This window comes from Camarhynchus parvulus, chromosome 1 (genome assembly GCF_901933205.1).
Source record: "Camarhynchus parvulus chromosome 1, STF_HiC, whole genome shotgun sequence".
Taxonomy (NCBI): domain Eukaryota; kingdom Metazoa; phylum Chordata; class Aves; order Passeriformes; family Thraupidae; genus Camarhynchus; species Camarhynchus parvulus.
Genome location: NC_044571.1, coordinates 30,668,954 through 30,690,527, shown reverse-complemented (window position 1 = coordinate 30,690,527; position 21,574 = coordinate 30,668,954). Strand labels below are relative to the sequence as shown.

General features: G+C 41.8%; 1 protein-coding gene across 1 annotated transcript; it reads right to left on the bottom strand.

Annotated features, from left to right (window-relative positions):
- Positions 1–3,067: 3,067 nt before the first annotated feature.
- On the bottom strand, positions 3,068–19,862 carry CHST10 (carbohydrate sulfotransferase 10). Its single transcript, XM_030951598.1, has 6 exons — positions 19,741–19,862; positions 14,828–14,967; positions 11,966–12,063; positions 9,035–9,269; positions 6,724–6,829; positions 3,068–4,841 (listed from the first exon to the last, which is right to left on the bottom strand). Exons 2-6 carry the CDS (start codon positions 14,949–14,951, stop codon positions 4,304–4,306), a joined length of 1,101 nt encoding a protein of 366 aa, XP_030807458.1. The 5' UTR covers positions 14,952–14,967; positions 19,741–19,862; the 3' UTR covers positions 3,068–4,303.
- Positions 19,863–21,574: the final 1,712 nt, after the last annotated feature.

The following is a 21,574-nucleotide window of genomic DNA, read 5'->3' as shown; positions in this document are numbered from 1 at the left end:
TGCTGCATAGCAAAACAGGCTGCAGGCCTCTCAGAGCTGCTCTGGTGGCAAAGAGAGATGAGTCACCTCAGGCTGCTGCCACACGCAGCAAACCAAGCTGACAGCTCAGCTGCACACAACTGCATTAAACGCACAAAAATAGAGATTTAAGGCAGCACCAAAGCTGGCTGCACGCATCAGTGGGAGCAAAGTCACTCCTCCTCCAGGAGGGAGGCACTCTGTTCACCAGCCCAAGCACTGCAGGCTTTGCTGCTAATAGGATCATTTCCTTCTAAAACCTCCCCACGGCAGCAGCCCAGGAACACGCACAGCTAACTTAGGCTGAAAGGGAATTTTCCACCACCCACAAGCCTCTTTCTGCCTTGCATAAATCTTCTCAAGCACAGGCCACAAAGAATCCACACCAGATCTGCAGATGACATGTAACAAGTAAATGGACACAATAGATCTCCAGCAACCAACTCCCATGTCAAGTTTCCTCTGCACCCTCACATTTCAAATAAGCACATGTTGATTTTACACTTCCTTCCAGGTCCCTTCATGTTGCTATAACAAAAACTAGGATGGGGGCTTAGCATAAATCACTACAAGGCCATTAAGCTGAAAGATCATTCCCACTCTCTCTGTCAATTAAGAGATATCAGATACAGGCAGATACACTGACAAGACATCCTTTTTCATCTGAGAAAATAAGCCTAAGCAATCCCTATATAATCGCTCTTTTTCTCAGCAAACTTTCTGGAGCACAGATAAGATCAAAGGCTGCTTTCCCAGCCAAGAAAGTTATTAACACCTCAAGGAAAAAGTGATGTTGCACAAAAGCCAGAGCTGTCTGATGGCTTCCCTAATCTGAGGATGGAGACACAACAGAGCAGCAGGGAGCCTCACCCCCAGTACAAACAGGGCAGTGTTTGCGCATGAATCAGAAAACAACATGCTTTTTTTGGGAAGAATACATATTTGCGAGACATTTTCTTTGACAGAACAGTTCCCTCAAAAAAAAAAAAGCACATGTATTTTTAACTACAGAAAAACATCTTCATGGCACGCAATCAGAAAGCACAGCAGTGACAATGCACCGCGTGCTGAAGCGAAAAGGAAAGGGGATAGGCATTACCCTATAGAAGTTGTTTCACAAGCAAGTGAATTCTGAATCCATTTTCACAAGACAAACCCTCTTACTCCCAAGATCTCAAAAAACCCAGTCAGTTCAATTTTATTAGGAACATGAAGATAACAGACCCATGCAACACAATTGAATTTAATTTTCGTCTTAGCTGAGATAAGAGGCCAGACTGTAGGGAGCACTGGGGAGGGGAGTCCATTAGAAACCAGAAGCTCCATATGAGCAGATCCAGTAAAACTCTTTCCTGTCTGCAGTTTTGCTAAAGTCAACACACAGTATGGATTCTCTGATGTACAAGGAGTGTTTTTCCTCCTATTTTCAAGAAAATTACTTCAACTCACTACTCCTTGAGTTTCCTTTGCAAAATGTGGTTAAAATGGGCCAAAGGATTCAAAAGCTGCTGAGGAGAGACAACAAAGAGACACAGATGCACAAAGTAAGGATGTGAATTTGTTTTCTGAAGCAGTAACAATAATAAGAAAGGAGAAAGAATAATCTGGGCCAGCAGTTCCAAAAATATGATATAAATATCATCTGCAGTTTGAAAGTGGTACGCAAATAACATCTGAACAGCCAAATGATGTTTGTGCATGCCACTGAGACTACATTTGTAAAAGCCTTGTGCAGAGTACAATCAAGCTGAAACAAAGCACAAGCATTTAATTTATCATAACTGGTGTGGCAAGAGCCTCCTCCCTAACACAACACACTCTGACTGTCCTGCCTGCACTGCACCAGTTTAAGGAGAGCCCTGCCAAGGACCGTCATGGTATACAAGTTTCCTCAAAAGATGTGCCAAAATTGTTGTTACTTCAGCCCTGTAAGGAAAAAAAACCAAACCCACACTTCTAGAAAGAAAATATAGTTCAGAAACATATAACTGAATGGAGAAACTTCACAATTGAATTGAAGAAATGATAACATGCATTCCAGTTCCAGCCTGAAAAGATGGGAACACAGAGATGGGAGAGGATTATACACCTCTGCCTAGGTCAGTCAATAGCTCTGTTCAGAGCTCAGAATTCAATGCAGACAAAGCTATCAGAAAAAAAAATATTATTACTTAATATTTATGTAGCACTTTTCATCTGGCAATTTTTAAGCAAGCAATAAATTAAGTAATTTACCAAGAAAAACATTTGGCTTCTGTGGGATCAGCAGCTTATACTTTCAGAGGAAAACAATTCTACTTTATTAAACTTTTAAGGCCTGAATTTACTATACATTTTTCACTGTTACATTTCAAATTGGCAGCAAGGCAATCCATCAGGTTATTAGCTCCAAAATGCATTTATCAGTGCATTTTGCTAAGTTTCCATATTAAGAAAACTACAGAAAAACTTGGAGCTGTTAACATCTTTTTATCATTGGTTAAGAACTAACAAGTTAGGGCACTGTAATTGTTAAAAAAACCAAACCAAACCAACCTGAAAAAATATCCTACCTTTCAACTTTGCCACCCTGGATTATTCTCTTGCTAACAATGCCCAGTTAATGATTCTTCTTCTTTATTTCAGGTCATCTGTTGAGATCTTTCTGAAATAATTTCCACCTACAACAGGGCTTCCTGTGTGTGAGTAGCAGCACATGTCAGCTTGGCACAGCTTTCCTTTTACACAAGTGCAAGATGCTTCCTGTGTTAATACAGAAAGCTATCAAAAACATACAGTGGCTGGATTTAAAAACAGATTCCATAGCACTGGCCATCATTAGCATTTCTAGCCAGCAACATTATGCTGATCTGAAAATAAATCTTTTGGGACTATGATTTAAAAAATACAGTTCACATGCTCACTGTGACAGAGCAATTCCTGTATTTCAGATATTTGGTCTATCCCTCCTCTGGCAGCACACTGATTTTTATTGCTGGTGAACTCAGACAAGAGACTGCTCTTTATAAGACAAAATACAAGCACAAGCAAATATGATGGCTGCATCCACTCAACTCAGTTCTTTTTTTTTAATGCATAAAATGGGTACACAAATTTAGGCAACATTTAAACTTTTGGCAAATAGCTAATTTACCATATCAGTAACATAAATGTCAGTAATTTTTGACTTGGGACACCGTGGCAGTGAATCACTGGAAAAATCAGGGATTCATCTTGTCTCCTTCTCTCCTTTAGCAGAAGGGAGATGAATTTTCAGAGGAGATAAACTTTCTGTTATCTGAGGTACTGAACTGAGCAAGGCTGGATATAAGAAAAAGGTGGATCTTTAATCCAAGTAAGCAGCTCTTTAATATGACATCTTTTGTAACTTCTTTATTAATCTTAACTGTTAGAAGAAAAGACAAGTTAAATTGTGTGAAAGCATCTTGTGATTATTATATGTGCTCCCACAAATACAACTGATACTTTAAATTAATTTTTCTTAACAGTTTCCTTATCAGTTTCATATTTCTTCTATGCTCCACTTGCAGCTGGTGTTCTCACATAACTTACATAACCAGGCGTTAAATAATATATTGAAAATCAAAAGTAGAATTATGAGGCTCAATACACCAGTAGTAAATACAATAAACACTTGACAAAAATACAGAGACTATTGGGATGTGGGAACCAGTTCATTTTTGTACATCCCTAAAAGCTTCTGTCTAATTAGGTTCATTTTTTGACAAACAAGAATGGGATTAGATCAGCGTTATTGTAGCAGCCACATGACAGAACCTAGATGGTTATATTTGTCAAGCATTTAATTAATTTCTAGTCTTGTACTGGCCTCTCATTTACAAAGGTCATGGGAGACTACATGACTTTCTCATGAGCAAGAATCATTATGTTTACCCACATGTGAGGGTTAACCTACAGAGAAACTGTCACCTTTACAAATACTTAACATTTCAAAAGTGGCATTCTGCCTGGGAGGAGAGGAAGATCATAGCCCATTTGTTCTCCCTCTTTTTTCCTGGAGGGAAGAGGGGAGAAGTCAAATTCTGTATTTTAGATAACAGAGACATAATTCCTAACAGATTGCAATAATGTACTGAAAACATGGTCAGGAAACAACAACTGTAAGCCCCTAGTTGTTCATATGACAAATATTTCACTGAAAAGTGGAGCAACATCAAAAAGCTAGAAAACAAATGGTCATTCTCAGCTCTGCCAGTGTTGTAGCTGGTATTCACATAGGATTAGATTAATCCATGAGACACTTTTTCAGATCTTATCCCAGGTGTCAGTTAAGCAAGAAATCAGGCTCACGATAACCGAAGAGTTTAAAATCGCCTTCGAATCGTGCATAGAGGCGTCTTATGTCTCTCTTGCTAATTCCTGAAAAATACCTCTCTACTTTTGTTCTGTTGTACACTGTTATGCCTGGGGGGATTGTAGGGTATGATACCAAGTGGTCTATGCCAGCTGCTTTCAAGATATACGGAGCATCGTCCTCCAGGGTTTCGTGGTGTCCGATCACACTGTATGTGATTTCACAGGGAGCACAAAGTTCCACATATGTTACCCAGTGAATGATGTGGTCACCAAACTGAAGATCCAGCCATCGGTGATTAGGGTCCCCCAGGTAGCGCACAAAATCCTCAAACTGCAGCCCTTTGGTCTCTGTGCGGTTCTTCCTGTACTTACGGATGATACCGGGAGCAATTTCATGCCGGTACCAAGGTTCAAATCGAGGATTGTGCACAAACTTGTCCTTAAACGCAGAAATAAGTCTTTCAAATGGATCTCTAACAATAAAAAACTTGAAGTATAAATTCAGTCTAAACAGAGGAAGAAAAAAATTAAATAATTAAGGAAAGTGTTAGCCTATACTTACAAAATGTACATGAACTCTGACCACAGACACAGCAACATTAATCTTAGAGCACTTGTATCAATATTATAATCAATAGGACACAATATTTCTGTCTTCTTACTAGCAGTTTTTACATACAGCACAAAGAAGAAATGGGTAATCCTAGTTTTCACATTTTATTCAAACTGGAGGAGTTTAGCTTATCTCAATCCATAATAAACAGGAGACAAAAGACACTGAGAGCTATAAGTTAAAGATATTTGTAATGTCATATGATCAAGCTCAAAAAACCAAAATACTTAAGGACATGGAGAAAAGTGCATTGGTGCAGCTAAATGCATATAGAAGGCTGCATTTTTCACTGGCAGGCAGTTAGATAAATTGCTGCTTAAGTACAAAGAAGTTAAGAATGGTATTTTCTTTTGATGTTTTGTCATGCTTTCAATAATGGCTGAGAGCACCACTGAAACATGAGACCACAGTTTTCAACAGAATTTAATGTATTACTGTGATACTGTAATATGTAATATTTTGTAGTCAGATTATCTGTAGGAGGAATAAATTGAAAATAAAGTTTATTTCAATAAATAGCTAAGAAAAGAGATTGAGAGCCCAGTCCTCACTGAAATAAGGATGGATGGACTGGACATGGATAGACTCTTCAGCCTGTACACCACTTGCATTATACTTCAGATACTCCAGACTTACTCCTAGCCAGGCAGGGCTAGATAGAGGTCAGCGAACTGAGTCAACAGATCCACACCATCCTGCTTTCCATACCTAAAACTCTGGTAATTTCAGATCCAACCCGAACCCATGTTAAACACCTCCAGCATAGCTACTGTGCTGAGCAGAACACAGCAACCCAAGCAATAATGGATTCAACTTCATATATCCTAACTAGGGCTTACCCCCAGGTGAACAGTTCCTTTCTACAGGGCTGTTCACAGGGAGGGAAACAGATCCATGTTCTCAAGAATGCAGTGACCATATTTTCCTTTACACAATATGAACACAATCAAGTGACCCCAATTCTACAGGCACAGCTGTGATAAATGTCCTTGTGCCACTGCACGCAACAAAACCCCTTGGGCTGAGCTCTGAGCTCATGTCTACTAACATGTGACACATGTATAAAGGACTGACTCTTCAGAATGGTGCAATGCACAGACACCCATGCAAGAAGAGGCTTACAAGTGTCCACTGTCATCCTATGTCCTGTTCTCTCCATGCTGCCACCCCTTACAAGGATTATATGTGGCATAGGCTCTCGTAGAGATGAGAGCAGGCACAGTTAAAAATCTAGCCAAAGTAATGTTGAAGTTCTATTGCAGAGTATTTTTTGGCTCTGAAAATAACCAGAAGCACTTAAACAGGAAAACAAAGTGGTTCAGCTGAATGGAAAATATTCTGGGGCTAAGAAGCACTAACAATTTAAATCTAACCAGCTCGTCTCAGTAAGTCAGTCTGCTGCAATGACAATCTTACCTGTAGGCAGTAAGGTTTACCATATGAGACGTCAGGATGGGCTGTCCAATTAAACCTTCTGTTCTGAAGGTCAGCTATCTAACAACTAGGTAGGCATTGAATTACAGAAACTTTATATGCCAGGGAGTTGGTTGGCTCACCTAACTATATCACAAATTACACTGGTGCTCTCCTTCAAAGCCAGTAGGAAGGCAGAAACAGCAACATCTGTGAGGATAACAGAATAGTGCCATAATACAAGCGGTGGCACAGAAACCCTGCTGCCCTGAGTTTCAGACACAGACTTCAGCAGTACCCTTGATTGCTCATAACACCACTGACCTCAAACCCCTCCCATACTCACTGGCAGGGCCACTTACCGTTTTTTAATTTCAGAGTCGCTGAAAGAGGACAAGCGTGGAAGGCCATTCTTCTCATGATCATGTACAATGTTTTCTGGGATCTCTTCTATGGAAGAAAATGCTCCTGGACAAATCAAAATGAGAGAGCAAGTGATTCATTCAAGGGGAAAAAAACCAGTGAGTATGAGCAAGCATGTATGGCTGACAGTTTTATGTCTTTCTCTTTTCTTTATTTTTATCATTTAAAGTTACTACGCTTAAAACTGTTAAATTATGAGAGATTCTGACTGCGAAGCTGATAACTGTTGAAATTCTTCACAGGGTATGTGACATCAAGGTCCAAGACCAAATGGCCACAAAATTCTCAGAAAAGCATGTTATGCAAATTTAATCAGCAATTATGTCTAAGCCTGTAACTCCTCACACGTCAGTGTCCCCATTCTCTTTTCCTCTGCCTGCACATACAAATGGATAAAGACTTTCAGGATTAACTCAGAAGGAACAAGTTTTTTTGGCTGAGCTTCAACCACCAACAAAAATAAATGCTATGAGCTGCTTTTGGAACTGCTTCAATGCAAAAGTACTTTGCTTTCAGGACCCATAAAGTTTTTTTAACAAGTATGCTGTGCTGAAACAAAAATTCCAATCAGAGACTACTCCACAGATTAAAAGGCACTAAAATTAACAACATAAGTCTCCAGACACTCATTTCTGAAAGCACATGAGCTGACAAGAAAAATAACGTTACTTAACTCTGCTGCATTCATTTTAGTATCCTGATCCTGGAAGGTTTTATGACCTTGAGAAACATCTCATGTGGCCCCTTGGGCTTTAGGCATAAGCCTTCATACAACACCATCGTTTCAGAATATCAACCTGCAACAAGCACAGTGCTACAAAACAAGCCTGTTAAGTGAAAGCCTCTACAGCCTTCTCATTTCCAGAACTGAAGTGAATAATACACACCACTCAGCTGCTCAGTTTTCCAATTTTTTTTTTTCTGGAGGGGGCAGGGGGGGGGGGAGGGGACTGGGGTTGTATTTCTTGGTACCATAGGTGAATCACATGTGGACAACAGATGTTGGATGAGACACCTCACAGAAACCGATACCTTGCATTCATTCAGAGAATACAGTCAGTACAAGCAGTAGCAGAGATAGCTCCCCCATAGTGCCACAGCTGCATTTCGCCCTCCTGAACCTCCAAATACCACTTAGGTATTTGGGCATATATTATTCCCCCTCAAGTATCAGCCCTGCCTTCTGAGACTACCCAAAGAAGAGAAAGTTTGGTCAACCACAGCAGTAGCCTTCATCAGCAGATACCAGTGCATTGGCAGCTTAAGGCAAAAGAGACCAGTGTTTATGCGGAAGCAATTTTCTATCATTATCCAACATGACAGAACTAGGAAACTCAAGGTGAAAAGTTCCCTGCTGTTAAGACCTGAGTTATCCTCCACTCAGCATAGCCAATACATGCCTGCCCATTCTGAGCCATTCTTTGCATGCTATCTCTCAAATGCTAAGAGCAGGTACTTCCAATGCCCTCATACAGTTCCATATTTATTACTTTGAGTGTTGCTTTCATAGGTATTAAGAAACATGCATACACATAGGTATGCATATATCTCTGCTAGATTTTTAGCTCACATCCATAGATCAAGGATGAAATTAACATTAAAGTTTTTAATGTTAGCACTGCTTGCTAGGAAAGCTTTGCTGACGGACAAAGCTAATTTGCTAATTTTTCAAACACATTCATCTCATTATTCCTTCTTTCGCCATCTTTTAAAACATACCTTTGGTGACCAAACTATTGTGTTAAGCACCTCAGAATCTTTGTAACTCTTAAGATGGTTCACTGACAGAACACAAGCAAGATTTCAGCAAGACAGACCAAGAGGAGCTGCCAAGTTTTAACTGGCTTTCTTCATAGCTAAAGTCTCTAGTTAAAAGTCACTGGCCTTGAGCCAGAAATTTAATATTATTATTACTTAGCAATTATAATACCTTGTCACACACTTTCAAATTCTATAATTTAGTGCACCCCTTCAAAGATAAGAAACCTACCTACTACATGCATATGGGTACTCTGTCATGACTCAACTTTAGAGCCAAGTAATAACAATACTTATTTTTACTGAATGAACAGATCTCATTTTAAGGGGATGTTTTGAAAGGACAAGAAACAACTGTGATAAATGAAAAGCTGAAATTAAGTATCAGTGTACAGAAATGCAGAAAGAATCCATTTCAGTTGCCCCAGTTAGAACAATTCCATTTCCTCCTCCTCCTCAAAGAAACCCACACACCCACAGAAACGCAGATACCATTTAAAACGATCAAGACTTTTTTCCACTGAGTGTTGCCCACTTTTGGCGTCTGACAAAACAGGATCTTGTGCTTGTCACACACAAATATTCGGTCCAAGACGAATTTGGAAACTGCAGTATGAGAGAGATCTCTCAATGCAGTGTCTCTGCAGACATTCCTGAGAAGCTCAAGTCTTTCCATATGAACCAGGGGTTGGCGGATCAGATTTCCTGAAAAAGCTTTTCCAGTTGGCTTTATGAAATGCAGAGGAGAAAGAAAAAACAAAAGTTAAAGGCTAGTTCTCAGATCAAATTATGAAGTATAAAAATCCCCAAACTATGCACCCTAATGATTCCCAGATTAAAACATTGCTATGTATTAACTAAAGGAGCAGCCAACAGTTTGCTTCCTGTGCTGCTGCTGTACTTTGGTTCAGCTCTTAAGACATTACATGGTAGTATATACAGTAGTAAGAGCTTTTTCATACAACAATTTAAGTCTGTTGCACAGCAGCAGAGCCTTATCTGTGTGGATAAAGCATGCTTTGATCAAATACTGGAACTCCCACAGAATCTTAACAACCTGTAACAAAAGCTTCTGAGAGGTTAGGACAGGAATTCCAACGTAAATTATGCTTTAAGCTCTGAGAAGATGGGGCTGACCCATGGTGTGATTCTTGGGGACGTCCTGTGCAGGCTAAGAGCTGGACTCTATGATCCTTGTGGGTCCCTTCCAACTCAGAATACTTTGTGACCCACCTGGCTGGGGAAAAAATTAGGATAAAAGTTCTGTGTTGTTGTGTGTTCTAGTTCTGTGTTTTCTAGCACCTGTAGGCATCTAGTGTTTCCATTTATCCAAGCTGAAATAAAATCAGGTAAATAAAAATGTGAACAATGAGCATCAGTGTGACCAACAAAAGAAGTATCAGGATACCTCTCCCCAAAAATGGATGAGCTGTTTCACATGTCTCATTTTTCTGAGACTAAGAAAGGAACCACAACCACCTTTTTTCTCACAACTAGTGGAGTGAGAGGAAAAAGGAGCTTCATTAATTAAGGAGTGATAGGAAAGTATAAATTTCTACTGACAATTTTTCACCTTTCCACTAACTGAATGGCAGTCCCCAATATCAATACAGACTAGGGGATGAACTGATTGAGACCAACCCTGCCAAGGACCTGGGGATACTGATGAGTGAATTGGATATGTGCTGGCAGTGTGTACTTGCAGCCCAGAAAGCAAACTGCACCCTGGACTGCATAAAAAAAGCACAGTGGAGGTGATTCTCCCCCTGTACTCTGCTCTGCTGCCCCCTGGAGTGCTGCACACAGCCCTGGGGCCCCAGCACAGGAAAGACATGGATCTGTTAAAGGAAGGTCCAGAGGAGGCCATGAAGATGGTCCAAGATGGACCACCTCTCCTATGAAGACAGGCTGAGACAGCTGTGGCTGCTCAGCCTGGAGAAGAAAAGGCTCCAGGAAAACCTCACTGCAGCCTTTCAATACTCACAAGGGGTTTGCAAGAAAGACAGACTTTTTACCAGGGCCTGCAGTGACAAGACAGGGGTAATGGTTTTCAACTGAAAAAAAATAGGTTCAGAAATTAGGAAGGAATTTTTTCCTATGAGGGTGGTCAGGCACTGGAACATGTTACCCAGAGAAGCTGTGGATGGCGCACCCCAGAAATGTTCAAGGCCAGGTTGGATGGGGCCCTGAGCAACCTGGGCTAATCAAAGGTGTCCCTGTCCATGGCAGAGGGCTTGGAACTAGACGATCTTCCAACAGTCCTTTTCAACTCAAACCATTCTGTGATTCTATGATTTTAGGTACAGTGTCCAAGCTATGAAAAAGGAATTGTTTTACTTTTTGTCCCAACCTTTCTTAAGGAAAAAAAAAATTATGCTTTTTCTGTTTGTTATTCTTCACCAATACCCCCTGCTCAGAATGTAATCTGAACAGTCTGTCAGATTATTTTATCTGTCCAAACAATTCCTTCTGCATGTAACCAAAATTAATGTTGTTACTCTACATTTCATGCTGTCAGGAAGTCAAGAGGGAATTGTTTTAGATCCAGAAACCTTATTATCCTCTTCCATACTAGTAAAGAAAGCTAATAAAATTCTCTCTATATATATCTACCTTCCATTGAACAAAGTGTTTTTCCCAAGTATTTTGAAGGTAACTTAAATTTTTTACTTTTGAAAAATGAAACCAAAAAGAATCATGCTTATACAGCTAACCTACCTTCCATGCTGCATCACAAAAATACTTGAAAGACAAGATGAGTTATGTACTAATGCAAAAAAAAAAAAAAAAAAAATTGATTTATCACACTCTGCAACTGCTCTCAAATTTACATTTGTATAAAGGATTTTCAGAGTTCCATTGTCAATTTGTTGAAAGCACAGAACTATGCATCTAAAAGATCAACTGGTATTGACTACTATTGTGTTCATGTTCTACTTTGGAAAAATGCTGAAATGTGAAACACAAAGAGCACAAAATACGAAGAAGAAATTGACAGTGATAAAAAGAAACAGAGAGATTGGGCAGAAATCTAAGAGAATAGAGCAGACACAGGCTTGCACTCAACAAGCACAAACCTGATCACTATGGCAAGACAGAGCACAAGTAATCCAAAACTGGGCCATTACATTAAAAAGGCTAACAAAAATGACTGTCCTGACTTGATAAAGGAGTACTGTAACAATTTTCTCCTAGAAATGGAAACACATTAAATTGAATCATTCAGATGAAACAAGACAGCAGATTACCGTAACAAACCAGCTTTGTGAAGTTAAAATGAATTCTGTCACCTCTATCTAAATAGAACAGCCTGAATAAATAATTCCTGTCTAGCAATTCATCTTAACAACAGGAAGCCCTTCCTTAATCTCTTCTTTTCTTCTACTCTTTAATACACATAACCTTTATCTCAAGAGTATGCACCTGGAATTCTTCAGGCCAATGTTTTTCCTCTGGCACATGTACCTCCTCTACTTTTGTCACAGCTGTCAGAATCAATGGCTCTTGCTTGGCACCATAGCCTGAAGAAGGGAGAGAGATAACAGCATTACAGAAGGTGAGGGGAAAGAAACTATTTCTGCTTTACAACTAAAACACATGAACTTTACTTTCTGTATTAACTTTACAAAACAGTAGGATTTGTTTCCACACGGAAAGGTACTAGACAAGATAGACACAGACAATGAATATTTTAAAGGATGTACTCTGGGAATTTTGGATGCAACTTCATTTTTGAGTTTTATCAAAGAAACATACCCATTATATTTTACTTGGCTTTTTTGTTTGTTTTCTTTTCCTAAAAAGTGTGCAGAGATATCAAAGTCTTGGATCCAAATACCTCAATTGATAGATAATTTGGTATAACTATATGGACCTGTGCATAGGAGATTTTTATTTTTCAATGAACTCGCCAAAGCACATCCAAATAAAAAACTTAAATCTATCAGGTTCCTCTCTCCCCTTACACTAGTAAAAAATGTTTCTTCTTTTGTAGACTACTAAACTTACAAGAAGAAAAGTGTCATTATGGACACCCTTTTATTTCTGTGGTACTCTAAGTAAGCACCTATAATCAATAAAGATCCCCTCTTCCTTTATTACTGGACCAATGGCCTTCCTTAGAGATTCTCACAACAACAAACTCAGCTGATACTCTTTTTCTTTTTTAGTGATTTTAGGATAGCTAATAGTTTGAGACCAAATTAAAGCATGCAAGGAAGAACCCTTTTCATCTTTTGCATTTAGAATGGTAAAAAAGCCCAAAAAATAACACAGGGTTTTAGCTTTAGTCTACACAGTGAAGAAAAATAAAAAATAATTTGAAGCAGCTTTCCCTAACTACAAAGCAAAAAGAACATGTTTTCTCCCTGAAAATTTATTTCCATCCATTTTGGATTACTTTTCCCTTCATATAGAATCTTCTATGAATAATGTTTCCTCATCTGCATCCACAGGGGCTAACTGTTTCATGGTTGAGAAAATGTGAGCACTGCCTATGTCCTTTTCTTCAGGGAGTACTCTACTCTGCCTCCACTGGATTTTAACAAAGGGCATGCATGGAAAAACAAGTTAAAACTGAAAGCAATGGAAGCATTCAAGCATTCAGAAACTGTAACTGTTGCTGTGCACAGACTTGCTTCATGGTGCTTTTCTGTAAAATACAAGTAATCTGATTCAGTGAAAGAGCAGCTAAACTATTTTTTCACTATCATTGTGTAAAAGCATGCCTGTAGATGATACTAGGAATGATGGACAGAAACTTGCTCCTTAAGAAGTTCCTATTGGTCATGCACCCAAGACATCAGTAAAAGGCTTAAACAAAAGAACATTGATTCATTGAGCATCTGCTGGGAAGATACATCCAAATAAGAAAAATTTCTGACAAGTTATATTTTATTAAGTCTAGAAGAGCTTCTCCAGGATTTGCCATCCTGTTTGGACTTCCTCCAAACTTCTGTTGGTATAGTCAAAGTCTTTCCCTTAATCAGTTTTATTACAAACACTCCAACACATATATACACTTAACTATAGCCATGCCTTTGCAGGACAAGCTTAAGAATTTATGTATCATCTGCTCAGAGAACTATTCAAAAGGAGTGGAAGATTCAGCATAGGAAAAAAAAAAAGAAAAAACTTGGCAAGCCAAGATAATAAAAAGCAAATAAATGCAGAGGCTATGCTCTAGCAATTAGTTTTTTTAAGTACATTTTAATTTTCCTGACAAATTCTGATGAAAAGAAACACCCAAAGAATACCTGAGCTGGGAAACAAGAGTTGGCATAGAGTGAAATACTGGAATAACTACTAACGTAAGACTAGCTGATTTGCAGATGTACCAGGACAGAACAGCTGGGTCCAAGGAAAGCTAAGTTAGTCTACATTTCTCCTTTGTAAGACTTGCTCAATAAATCTTCACATAGATGCATGTTATTTATAAAGGTACACATATAAATGTATTTATCCATTATCCACTTATTGAAAAACACAGCACAAATGTCAATGCTTCAAAAGTTACATATTTTTTGCATGTCTTAGGAAGATGCAAAAACAGATCTCTTAAGACTCGAAGTCATAGCATCACCTTCACCCAAAGCTCTCTGCAGGGTGGCTTTGTAAGAGCAGCTCCCCAGCAGACACAAAAGTAACGTGCTGTGTGGTGTCATCAAATGGCTTAAATTCCTCATCATCTTAATAACATCTCAGCTACTTAAGCTGAGCAAAAGCCTATAAGCTGTTTACAAGTCAAATAGCAGGGGATAAAACTGAATGCAAGAAGCAGGCCAGAGGTGGCTAGGCAAAGTGCATTGTAAATGAAATAAAACTTTCCACAAGTTTTACATAATGCCTCAGCCACAAGACAAGCAGTGACAAAAAGACAGAAACTAGTATCATGTGAAATGAACTCTTCAGAACCCTCTGAGTCTCTTTTGACTTTTAAACAGGTAATAGTGCTCTGTTGTTTTTGCACATAACTTCTACCCCTAGTAGATCATGATACTGAAACTAAATGTAATTGAAAAAGCAGACCTGCCAAGACAGTACTGCCAAACATGATCCCTTCTGTTCTTAACCACCAAAAAAATCTCCTGTGATGTTAGATTTGCAGACTTCTAGCAAGAAATGGAACTGAATATCAGCACTGTCACTTCCAGACATTTAGCTGTTCTGTTCTCAGTCCTACTGAAGAAGTGATAACATGCCAAGAGCTACTTTCATAGAAAAGAATATTTTTGTGAAGCACTATTCAATTTTCTGTTTCACATCAAACATTAAAGCTAAACTTACCATCTGGGTCTTTAAAAGTCAATGTGATAAACTTGCTAGCAACCATGAACATGAATATCACCCAAAAGCATGCAGCTAGCAGCAGCCACTGGTGGTGCATGTTGTCAGCATGCATGTGAGCCATATAAAGTTGGCACTTCCTGTTTGAAAGAGAAAACATTGACACATTAATTATTTTTGTTACAGTTTAGAAAAAATACTTTCCATAACCAAAAATAAAAAACTTTAATATGTAAGTGTGTCATAAAACATTGCAGTAGATTCCACGTTTAACTTTTTGTCCATTCAGCTGTATTTTTAAGCAACATTAAGGCTGAGACAATGCAATCACTGGTTGCTATGAAAGGGAGGCTTCACTCCTTCACCCTTGTTCACATTCCCCCCTCCTGCTTGTGCTGGGAATTGCACGGTCTGTGACTGCTGGGGGAGACAGACCAAAAACCCAATTTCTTTTAAAGAAGAGTTTATTTTTTGATTCAGCTTAGCAAGACAGCCCATTGTAAGAGAGGAAGGGAGACTGAAGAAAGCTGTGCTCTCAGTGGTAGATGTAACATTAACACTATACTTGGTTATCCCAAGCCAGCTTATGACATATAGCATGGACTCTTCTCCTGCCCAGCCTACAGAAATTACAGGCTGGAACACTAAGCTTAAGCTGACCAAACATTGTTCAGTTTCCTTGCAGCACTGCCTACTACATGTAGCTCTATCCCTGCAGGTAAGCCTCAAAGACAGAACTTCCTCAGGTTACCCAAACAATTGAGACTGCAGTTTTAATGGGCAAAGAAACCACCCACAGGAACTGACTGAATACACGCAGTTCTATCCTGATTTTTGAAACTGCTATCCTAATAATTTTTTTTCTATGACTGTAAGATTAAATATAAGGAAACCAATGATAAAAGAGATTGAAGTTCCCAGCCACTAAGAGAAATGGAAAATTTTAGGCTGTATCTTTAGCTGAATTTCCAACTTCTGATGGGCAATACACATGGGAGTGGACACTAGGTATCTGTGAAAGCTCCACTGCAAATAAAAAAATAACCCACATCCAAAACCTACAAAAGTCTAGCACTATTGTCTCTACTGTTGCTGGAGAGATAAGACACCTGAGGGGCTGAACTTAGGTGCTGAAAACAGTGAATGCTTCCTTTTGAGAACACATGGAACACGACATCCAAGCATTTAACCAAAGAGGATCTAATACAAAAATCTCATACAATCTCATACATCCTCACAACAATCCTATAACTAGCAATAGGATCAAACTCAGTCCTAAAGTAGCCACATGCAACTTCAATGAGAGTCACGTCTGCATGGTTTGTGATCACAATTTCTATGCTGGCATTTAAGTGATTTGCCAAGGAATACAACAAATGCCCTCATTCCCAGTTATGATGCAAAAAAAAATGTTAGTTAACACTTCTAAGGAAGTGTTTATTAAGTTTCTCAGTCATACACCAGTATTCCACTTTCTTCAACCCACAAAGCTTCGATAACAGAAGTAAGCCTGGTTTTGATGTTGTTCCAGCATGTCCACCTGCAACATCACTACTACTGCTACAGGTGCCAGTGCTCTTCCAACTAGCTTTCGTCTTCCAACAATGCAAATGTTTCCAGGAAGAATTCTCTCTAAAGCTGACAGCAGTGAACCATCTTCAGGATATGCTGAAAACCTGTGCAGGCAGTCAAGCAGTTCAAAACAGACTTGGGACCGAAATGACGAATGCAAAAATGGGTAAGAGGATGAAAAGAACTGAATATCTCCAGTTAAAGGGGAAAAAATAGCTAAGATGGCAGTGTTCAGGCCTATTTTTATCTTCTCATTTTTCAGCTTGGCTTCTGAAAGTTTCTTTCTTTCCCTCCCTCTCTTCTTTCATGAGTCCATTTTTAAGTACTTCTGAAAACACCACACCTAGGTATCAACTGTCTTTTGGACAATTACAGGTGCTATGACCTCCATCAAGCTAATGCTTGTCATCTCCTGTTTTTTGCTGCAATTCCCTGGCTGAACAACTGATTATGGAACATCCCAAACATGTTTATTCTTCATGATCTGGAAAACTGTTGACCAGGAAATACATATATCATAGGAATTCCATCAGACTGGCCTCTTTTCAGCTAAGTAGTTCAAAAGTTATTCCCACCCTATCACTGTACTAGTGCAAGCCTGCCCTAAGATCCATGCTGAAAACTACCAGGTCTCAAAGGTCCTCATTTTTCAGTCTGCCATGAAATGCACCATCTTCCACTTAAGCACTGAGATTTGTTACCTTTACTCTCAGACATTGCATTCATTTCCAGCTCTCACAGAAAAGAAAAATTCAGATCTGATATCAAGACATAGAATTGCAGCAATGACATTTTTTACTTTTTAGGTAGGTCTGCTAAAACCATGAGAACCGTTCAACATCCAAAACGCTGAATGCAGCAGACTGACAGAAGCTTGCAGAGAACACTCTGCAGGAGGAAAATCTCTAACAATCAGCTGTGGGCTTTTCAGAGGTATAATGAAAAGTCTGGGCCAAATGTCTCTGCCTACCTCAGTATATTTGTCCTACATAAAGCAGGGTAGAAAGGCCTCCAACATTCATAGCATCCCTGCTAGTATGCCCACTTCTATAACGGTGATGGATGCACACCATTCAGTAAGGACTATTGATCTATATCCCCTTATGTAATTCATGTATTGGATTTCTAAGAAATTGTGTTAAATCACATGGGAAATGCAGTTGCTGTGTGCTCTGACCTGAATGCAGTTAGTGGAGAGAGGACCCTGCTGCCAGGTCCTGTGCTGTAGGGGCAGGAGAGCATTTCAGCCAGTCACCTACAAACAGTACAATTCTCACCTTAAGGACAGGCTTAGAGAGCAGGAAGGGGTCAGAACTGAAGCCCCATGCATAAGAAGTGCCACTTTTAACCTTCAAAATGTGGAAGCTGAGAGGAAAACATTAAGCAGTTTTGTACACTCTTCTTTTTTTAATGTGCACATGAAACCTGCAACCATACTCATGAATGTAAGAGTCTTGTCAGAGGATCTGCCATAATGTAATTATGATGTTGCAACACTGTTACTTCTAGCATCCTAAAGCACATCTGCATCAGCAGCTCATCACTGATCTCAAGAAGCAGAGCTATTCAAAGCTACAGACAGTAACAGTTACAGACAGGAATACCTCAACCATTATGCTCACTTAAATGCAAAAATCAGTACTTAAAAAAAAATAATGTGTTTATGTTGTTTCTCTGTTTCTACCTTAGTATTTTTATTGTTTTCACATAGGGCAATTGCATATCCCGTTTTATCTCTAACCTTGCTGCATTTCTGTTGCCTCTCCTGCACTTATTTTCTAGTAAATACATGTACTAGCTTCTGGTTTTCTCTTTAAAAGGCTCCTTCAGCTTCCAAAACAGTCTTCTATTTCTGGTTGTCTAAAACACAATCTTTGTTTACAAGTAGACAAAAGCAAGAACTATGCTGAAGGTTTAGTCCATTTTCTCACAATGAAATACACAGCTACCTGGTTAGTTTCTCCCTCTTACTGCAATTTACACTTTTTAGAAGCACGAGATCTCAAAACTCCTGTCCCCACCCATTCCTCTGTCCTTCCCTCTCAGGGCTACCACAAAGGCAAACTGTCACATAACCCTCAGATTAGCCAGATGAAGGGTTTTGCATGAGAAAAAAGGGGGTCACCAACACACACACCCCAACACACAACACAAACATGAACCAAAGGTCAAGACACAGCGTTGCAGGCCTGACCCGAGGCCCACAAGTAACCTGCTACCTCGAATAAACACTCATTCTTTGCAGAAGACTGCTGTCTTCAAGTGAATGATGGCACAAAGGGTGAACGATGTAAGCAGCATTAAAACTCAGTGCACAGTCTCTGGCTCTGCAGCTTATGCTGCCTGCACAGGGGCTCCTTGGCAGGACAGTCCCTGCACACATCCTCGATGGCAGTGACACGCCAGGAGGCTCAAACTCCCAAGTGCTTGCCCATCAGCACATGATGACTCACATCACTGCAAATGGAACTGGTAAGGAAAGCCAAGCAACAGCTAACTGGGACAACCTACTTCATTTTCATCAATGCTTCCTTTATGTTATTTTACAGGTAAGAAAATCTGGCCTATTTGTTCTACTTCAAAAAAAATTCAGACTGACATATATCACAGATGCTCCTTTGGCAAGTTGCATGGCGCTACTTAATGTTAGAGCATACATACTTAGATGTATGCTCTAACATACATCGTAACAGGCTGGTTCTTTCCTAAGGCTCGCCTCCTCCCGAGGGCACTAGCAGGCCTGCGTGTCGGCTCCTGCAGCTCCCGCTGGGGCCCGGGGCGATCCGTGCGCACGCAGTTCACCTGTCAGCGGGATGTGCACCCGGACCAGGGCAGCAGCAGCGCCGGCACCGCTGCCTGACCCGCCTGGGCCCGGGGCAGGCCCGGCGTGCGCCCGTCCCGCGGCCCCTGCAGCCCTCCGCACGCCGCGCCGGTCTGACAGACAGCAGCTCCGCTCCAGCGGGCACCCCACGCTCCTCACTGCTGGGAACGGCAGCGTCCAGGCTTCAGGGGTGCTCCATTCATTCCGAAAGCCCAGAGCGGTCCCCGCCAAGAACAGGGGACAGGGCCGTGCTCTGACCGGCAGGGGACGAGCCGAAGCAATGCCCAGCCCCAGTCTCAGCCCGGCTCCGGGCGCAGGGACCTGGGATGAACGGACATAAACTTTTCCCGTTCTGGAGGGAAGCTAGGCGGGCTTCCCCTCACCCGGCAGAGACGGACAACATATGCCCGCAACGCCCGCGGGCTTCCCCGCCCGACCCGGGGTGCCGGAGGAGCCTCTGTCCTGGACTGGCGGCCGCCAGGCCTCCCCCCGCGGCCCTGCCCGGCCCCTCCCAGCTTACCGGCCCTCCAGCGCCGCTGCCCGCAGCCCCGGGCTCCCGCCTCACTCGGCGGCACGGCCGGCCCGCTCGGGCGGCCCCGGCTGCCGGCGCATCCCCCCGCCCGGCTGCGGGAGGCGGCGGCGCCTCCCCGGCCCCGCTCAGCCCCTGCCGCCGCCGCCGCCCGGCCCTGCCGCCGCCGCCTCCATCTCCTCCCGGGGCCGCGGGCAGGCCCCAGCCCCGCCGCCGGGAAGGGGAGGAAGGCGAAGGCCGCCGCGGGGACGGCCCGGTTCGGCTGCGGGAAGACGCAGCGCCGCACCCGGCCGCCCGAAGGCGGGAGGGAGGGAGGAACAGAGGGCGGGCTGGGCAGCTCTGCCCTCCCATCCCCGCCCCTTCCCTCCTTTCCCTCGAGCATGGTGTTCCAGCTGGACTCGCGAGTGTACGCGCTTGTATACGTGTGTTTGGGTTGTTACGTTTAGGTTTTTTAACAGTTAAAATATCTTCGTAGGTCACAAACGCTCGCGTTTAAGAAAAATATATGCATCTGGAAATTACAGAATCATTTCTACTGGAAAAGACCTCTAGGATCTTTGAGTCCAACCGCTCCTCCAGCACTGCCAAGGGCACCACTAAACCGTGTCCCTGGGGGTCACATCCATATGGTTTCTGAACGCTTCAGGAAGGTGATTCCACCATTGCCCTTGGCAGCCTGTGCCAATCTTTGACAACCTTTCCATGAAGAAATTTTCCCAAAAACCTGACCTAGATCTCCTTTGGTGCAACTTGAGGCTTTTTCCTCTGGTCCCATCACTTGCTACTTGGGACATGAAATCGGTCCTCGCCCGGCTACAACCTCCTGTTTGGGAGTTGAAGAGGTCAATAGGATCCCTTTCCATGTGATTCTTCCTCCCTCATGTTTCTCCAAACACCTCTGTTCCATTTTCTGAAGCCCACCATCAGGCAGGAAAGTTGTCCTTGGTCAGGCAGGAATGAAACAATTCATCTAAAAGCAGCTGGCAGAGCCGGGCATTCCCCAAGGCCTCACCCTGACATGGCAGACGCAGGGTGGGTGCAGGCTCCAGAAGAGGAAAGCTGCCCTAAACCCCTGTAAAGAACAGCTGTAGTGTGATGGCAGGTGTTACCTGAATGCTGCTGCAGCCCAGCCCAGGCTCCTTTTCCCCCACAGGCACTGTGTAGTGCACACAGCCACTGCACACAGCTGTGGACTCAGTGCTCTGCCCACTGGACAAGCAAAACACTCACCTATGGGACTCTGATACCCACAAACCCCATCAAAACCAGGTGCTGGTGATGTGTCTCTTTTTAATATCTATTTTAAACAGGTCCTCTTGAGGACATATTGCAGTCTTACAGTGCACTTATCCCTGTTTAGACCACTATTTAGACCATGACCTGATCCATGCATTTTCAGGCTTGACTACTGTGGTGCACTTTGCTGAAGCCTGACCAAGGAAGTCCAAGGATTCTGTCATTGGTACAGGTACCATGGCCAACCTATGGAGTAGAACAGGATAATGCAAATGTGTTAGCAGTGTCCTAGGGTGTTCAGTGCTACACTGATGGCTGCTGGTCTCAGTGAAGCAGCAGAAACAGAGATATCACTGGGAACCAGTGGCCAAAAGCCAGTAATCAGAAACCTGATTCTCTGTCTTACTCTGTGTATTTGTATCAGCACCTTGGGACACCACATCCTTGTGCATCCCTTCCTCTCTGCCTGTGAAGTAGAAATGACGATTGTGACAGTTACTTTTTATGCAAAGCACATTGGCTGTCACCACTCTGAGTCCTGCACAGGCTAGAAAGCTGCTCCTTTCCCCAGGTTTCAGTGATGACTACA

What these genes read in the sequence shown, in the direction of transcription:
- CHST10 (XM_030951598.1), bottom strand. Translation starts at nt 14,951, where the DNA reads ATGGCTCACATGCATGCTGACAACATGCACCACCAGTGGCTGCTGCTA. An exon ending in GACTTTTAAAGACCCAGATG is followed by an intron (nt 12,064 to 14,827) that starts GTAAGTTTAGCT and finishes TCCCTTCTTCAG; the next exon opens with GCTATGGTGCCAAGCAAGAG. An exon ending in GACTCTGAAATTAAAAAACG is followed by an intron (nt 4,842 to 6,723) that starts GTAAGTGGCCCT and finishes TCCTCTGTTTAG; the next exon opens with ACTGAATTTATACTTCAAGT.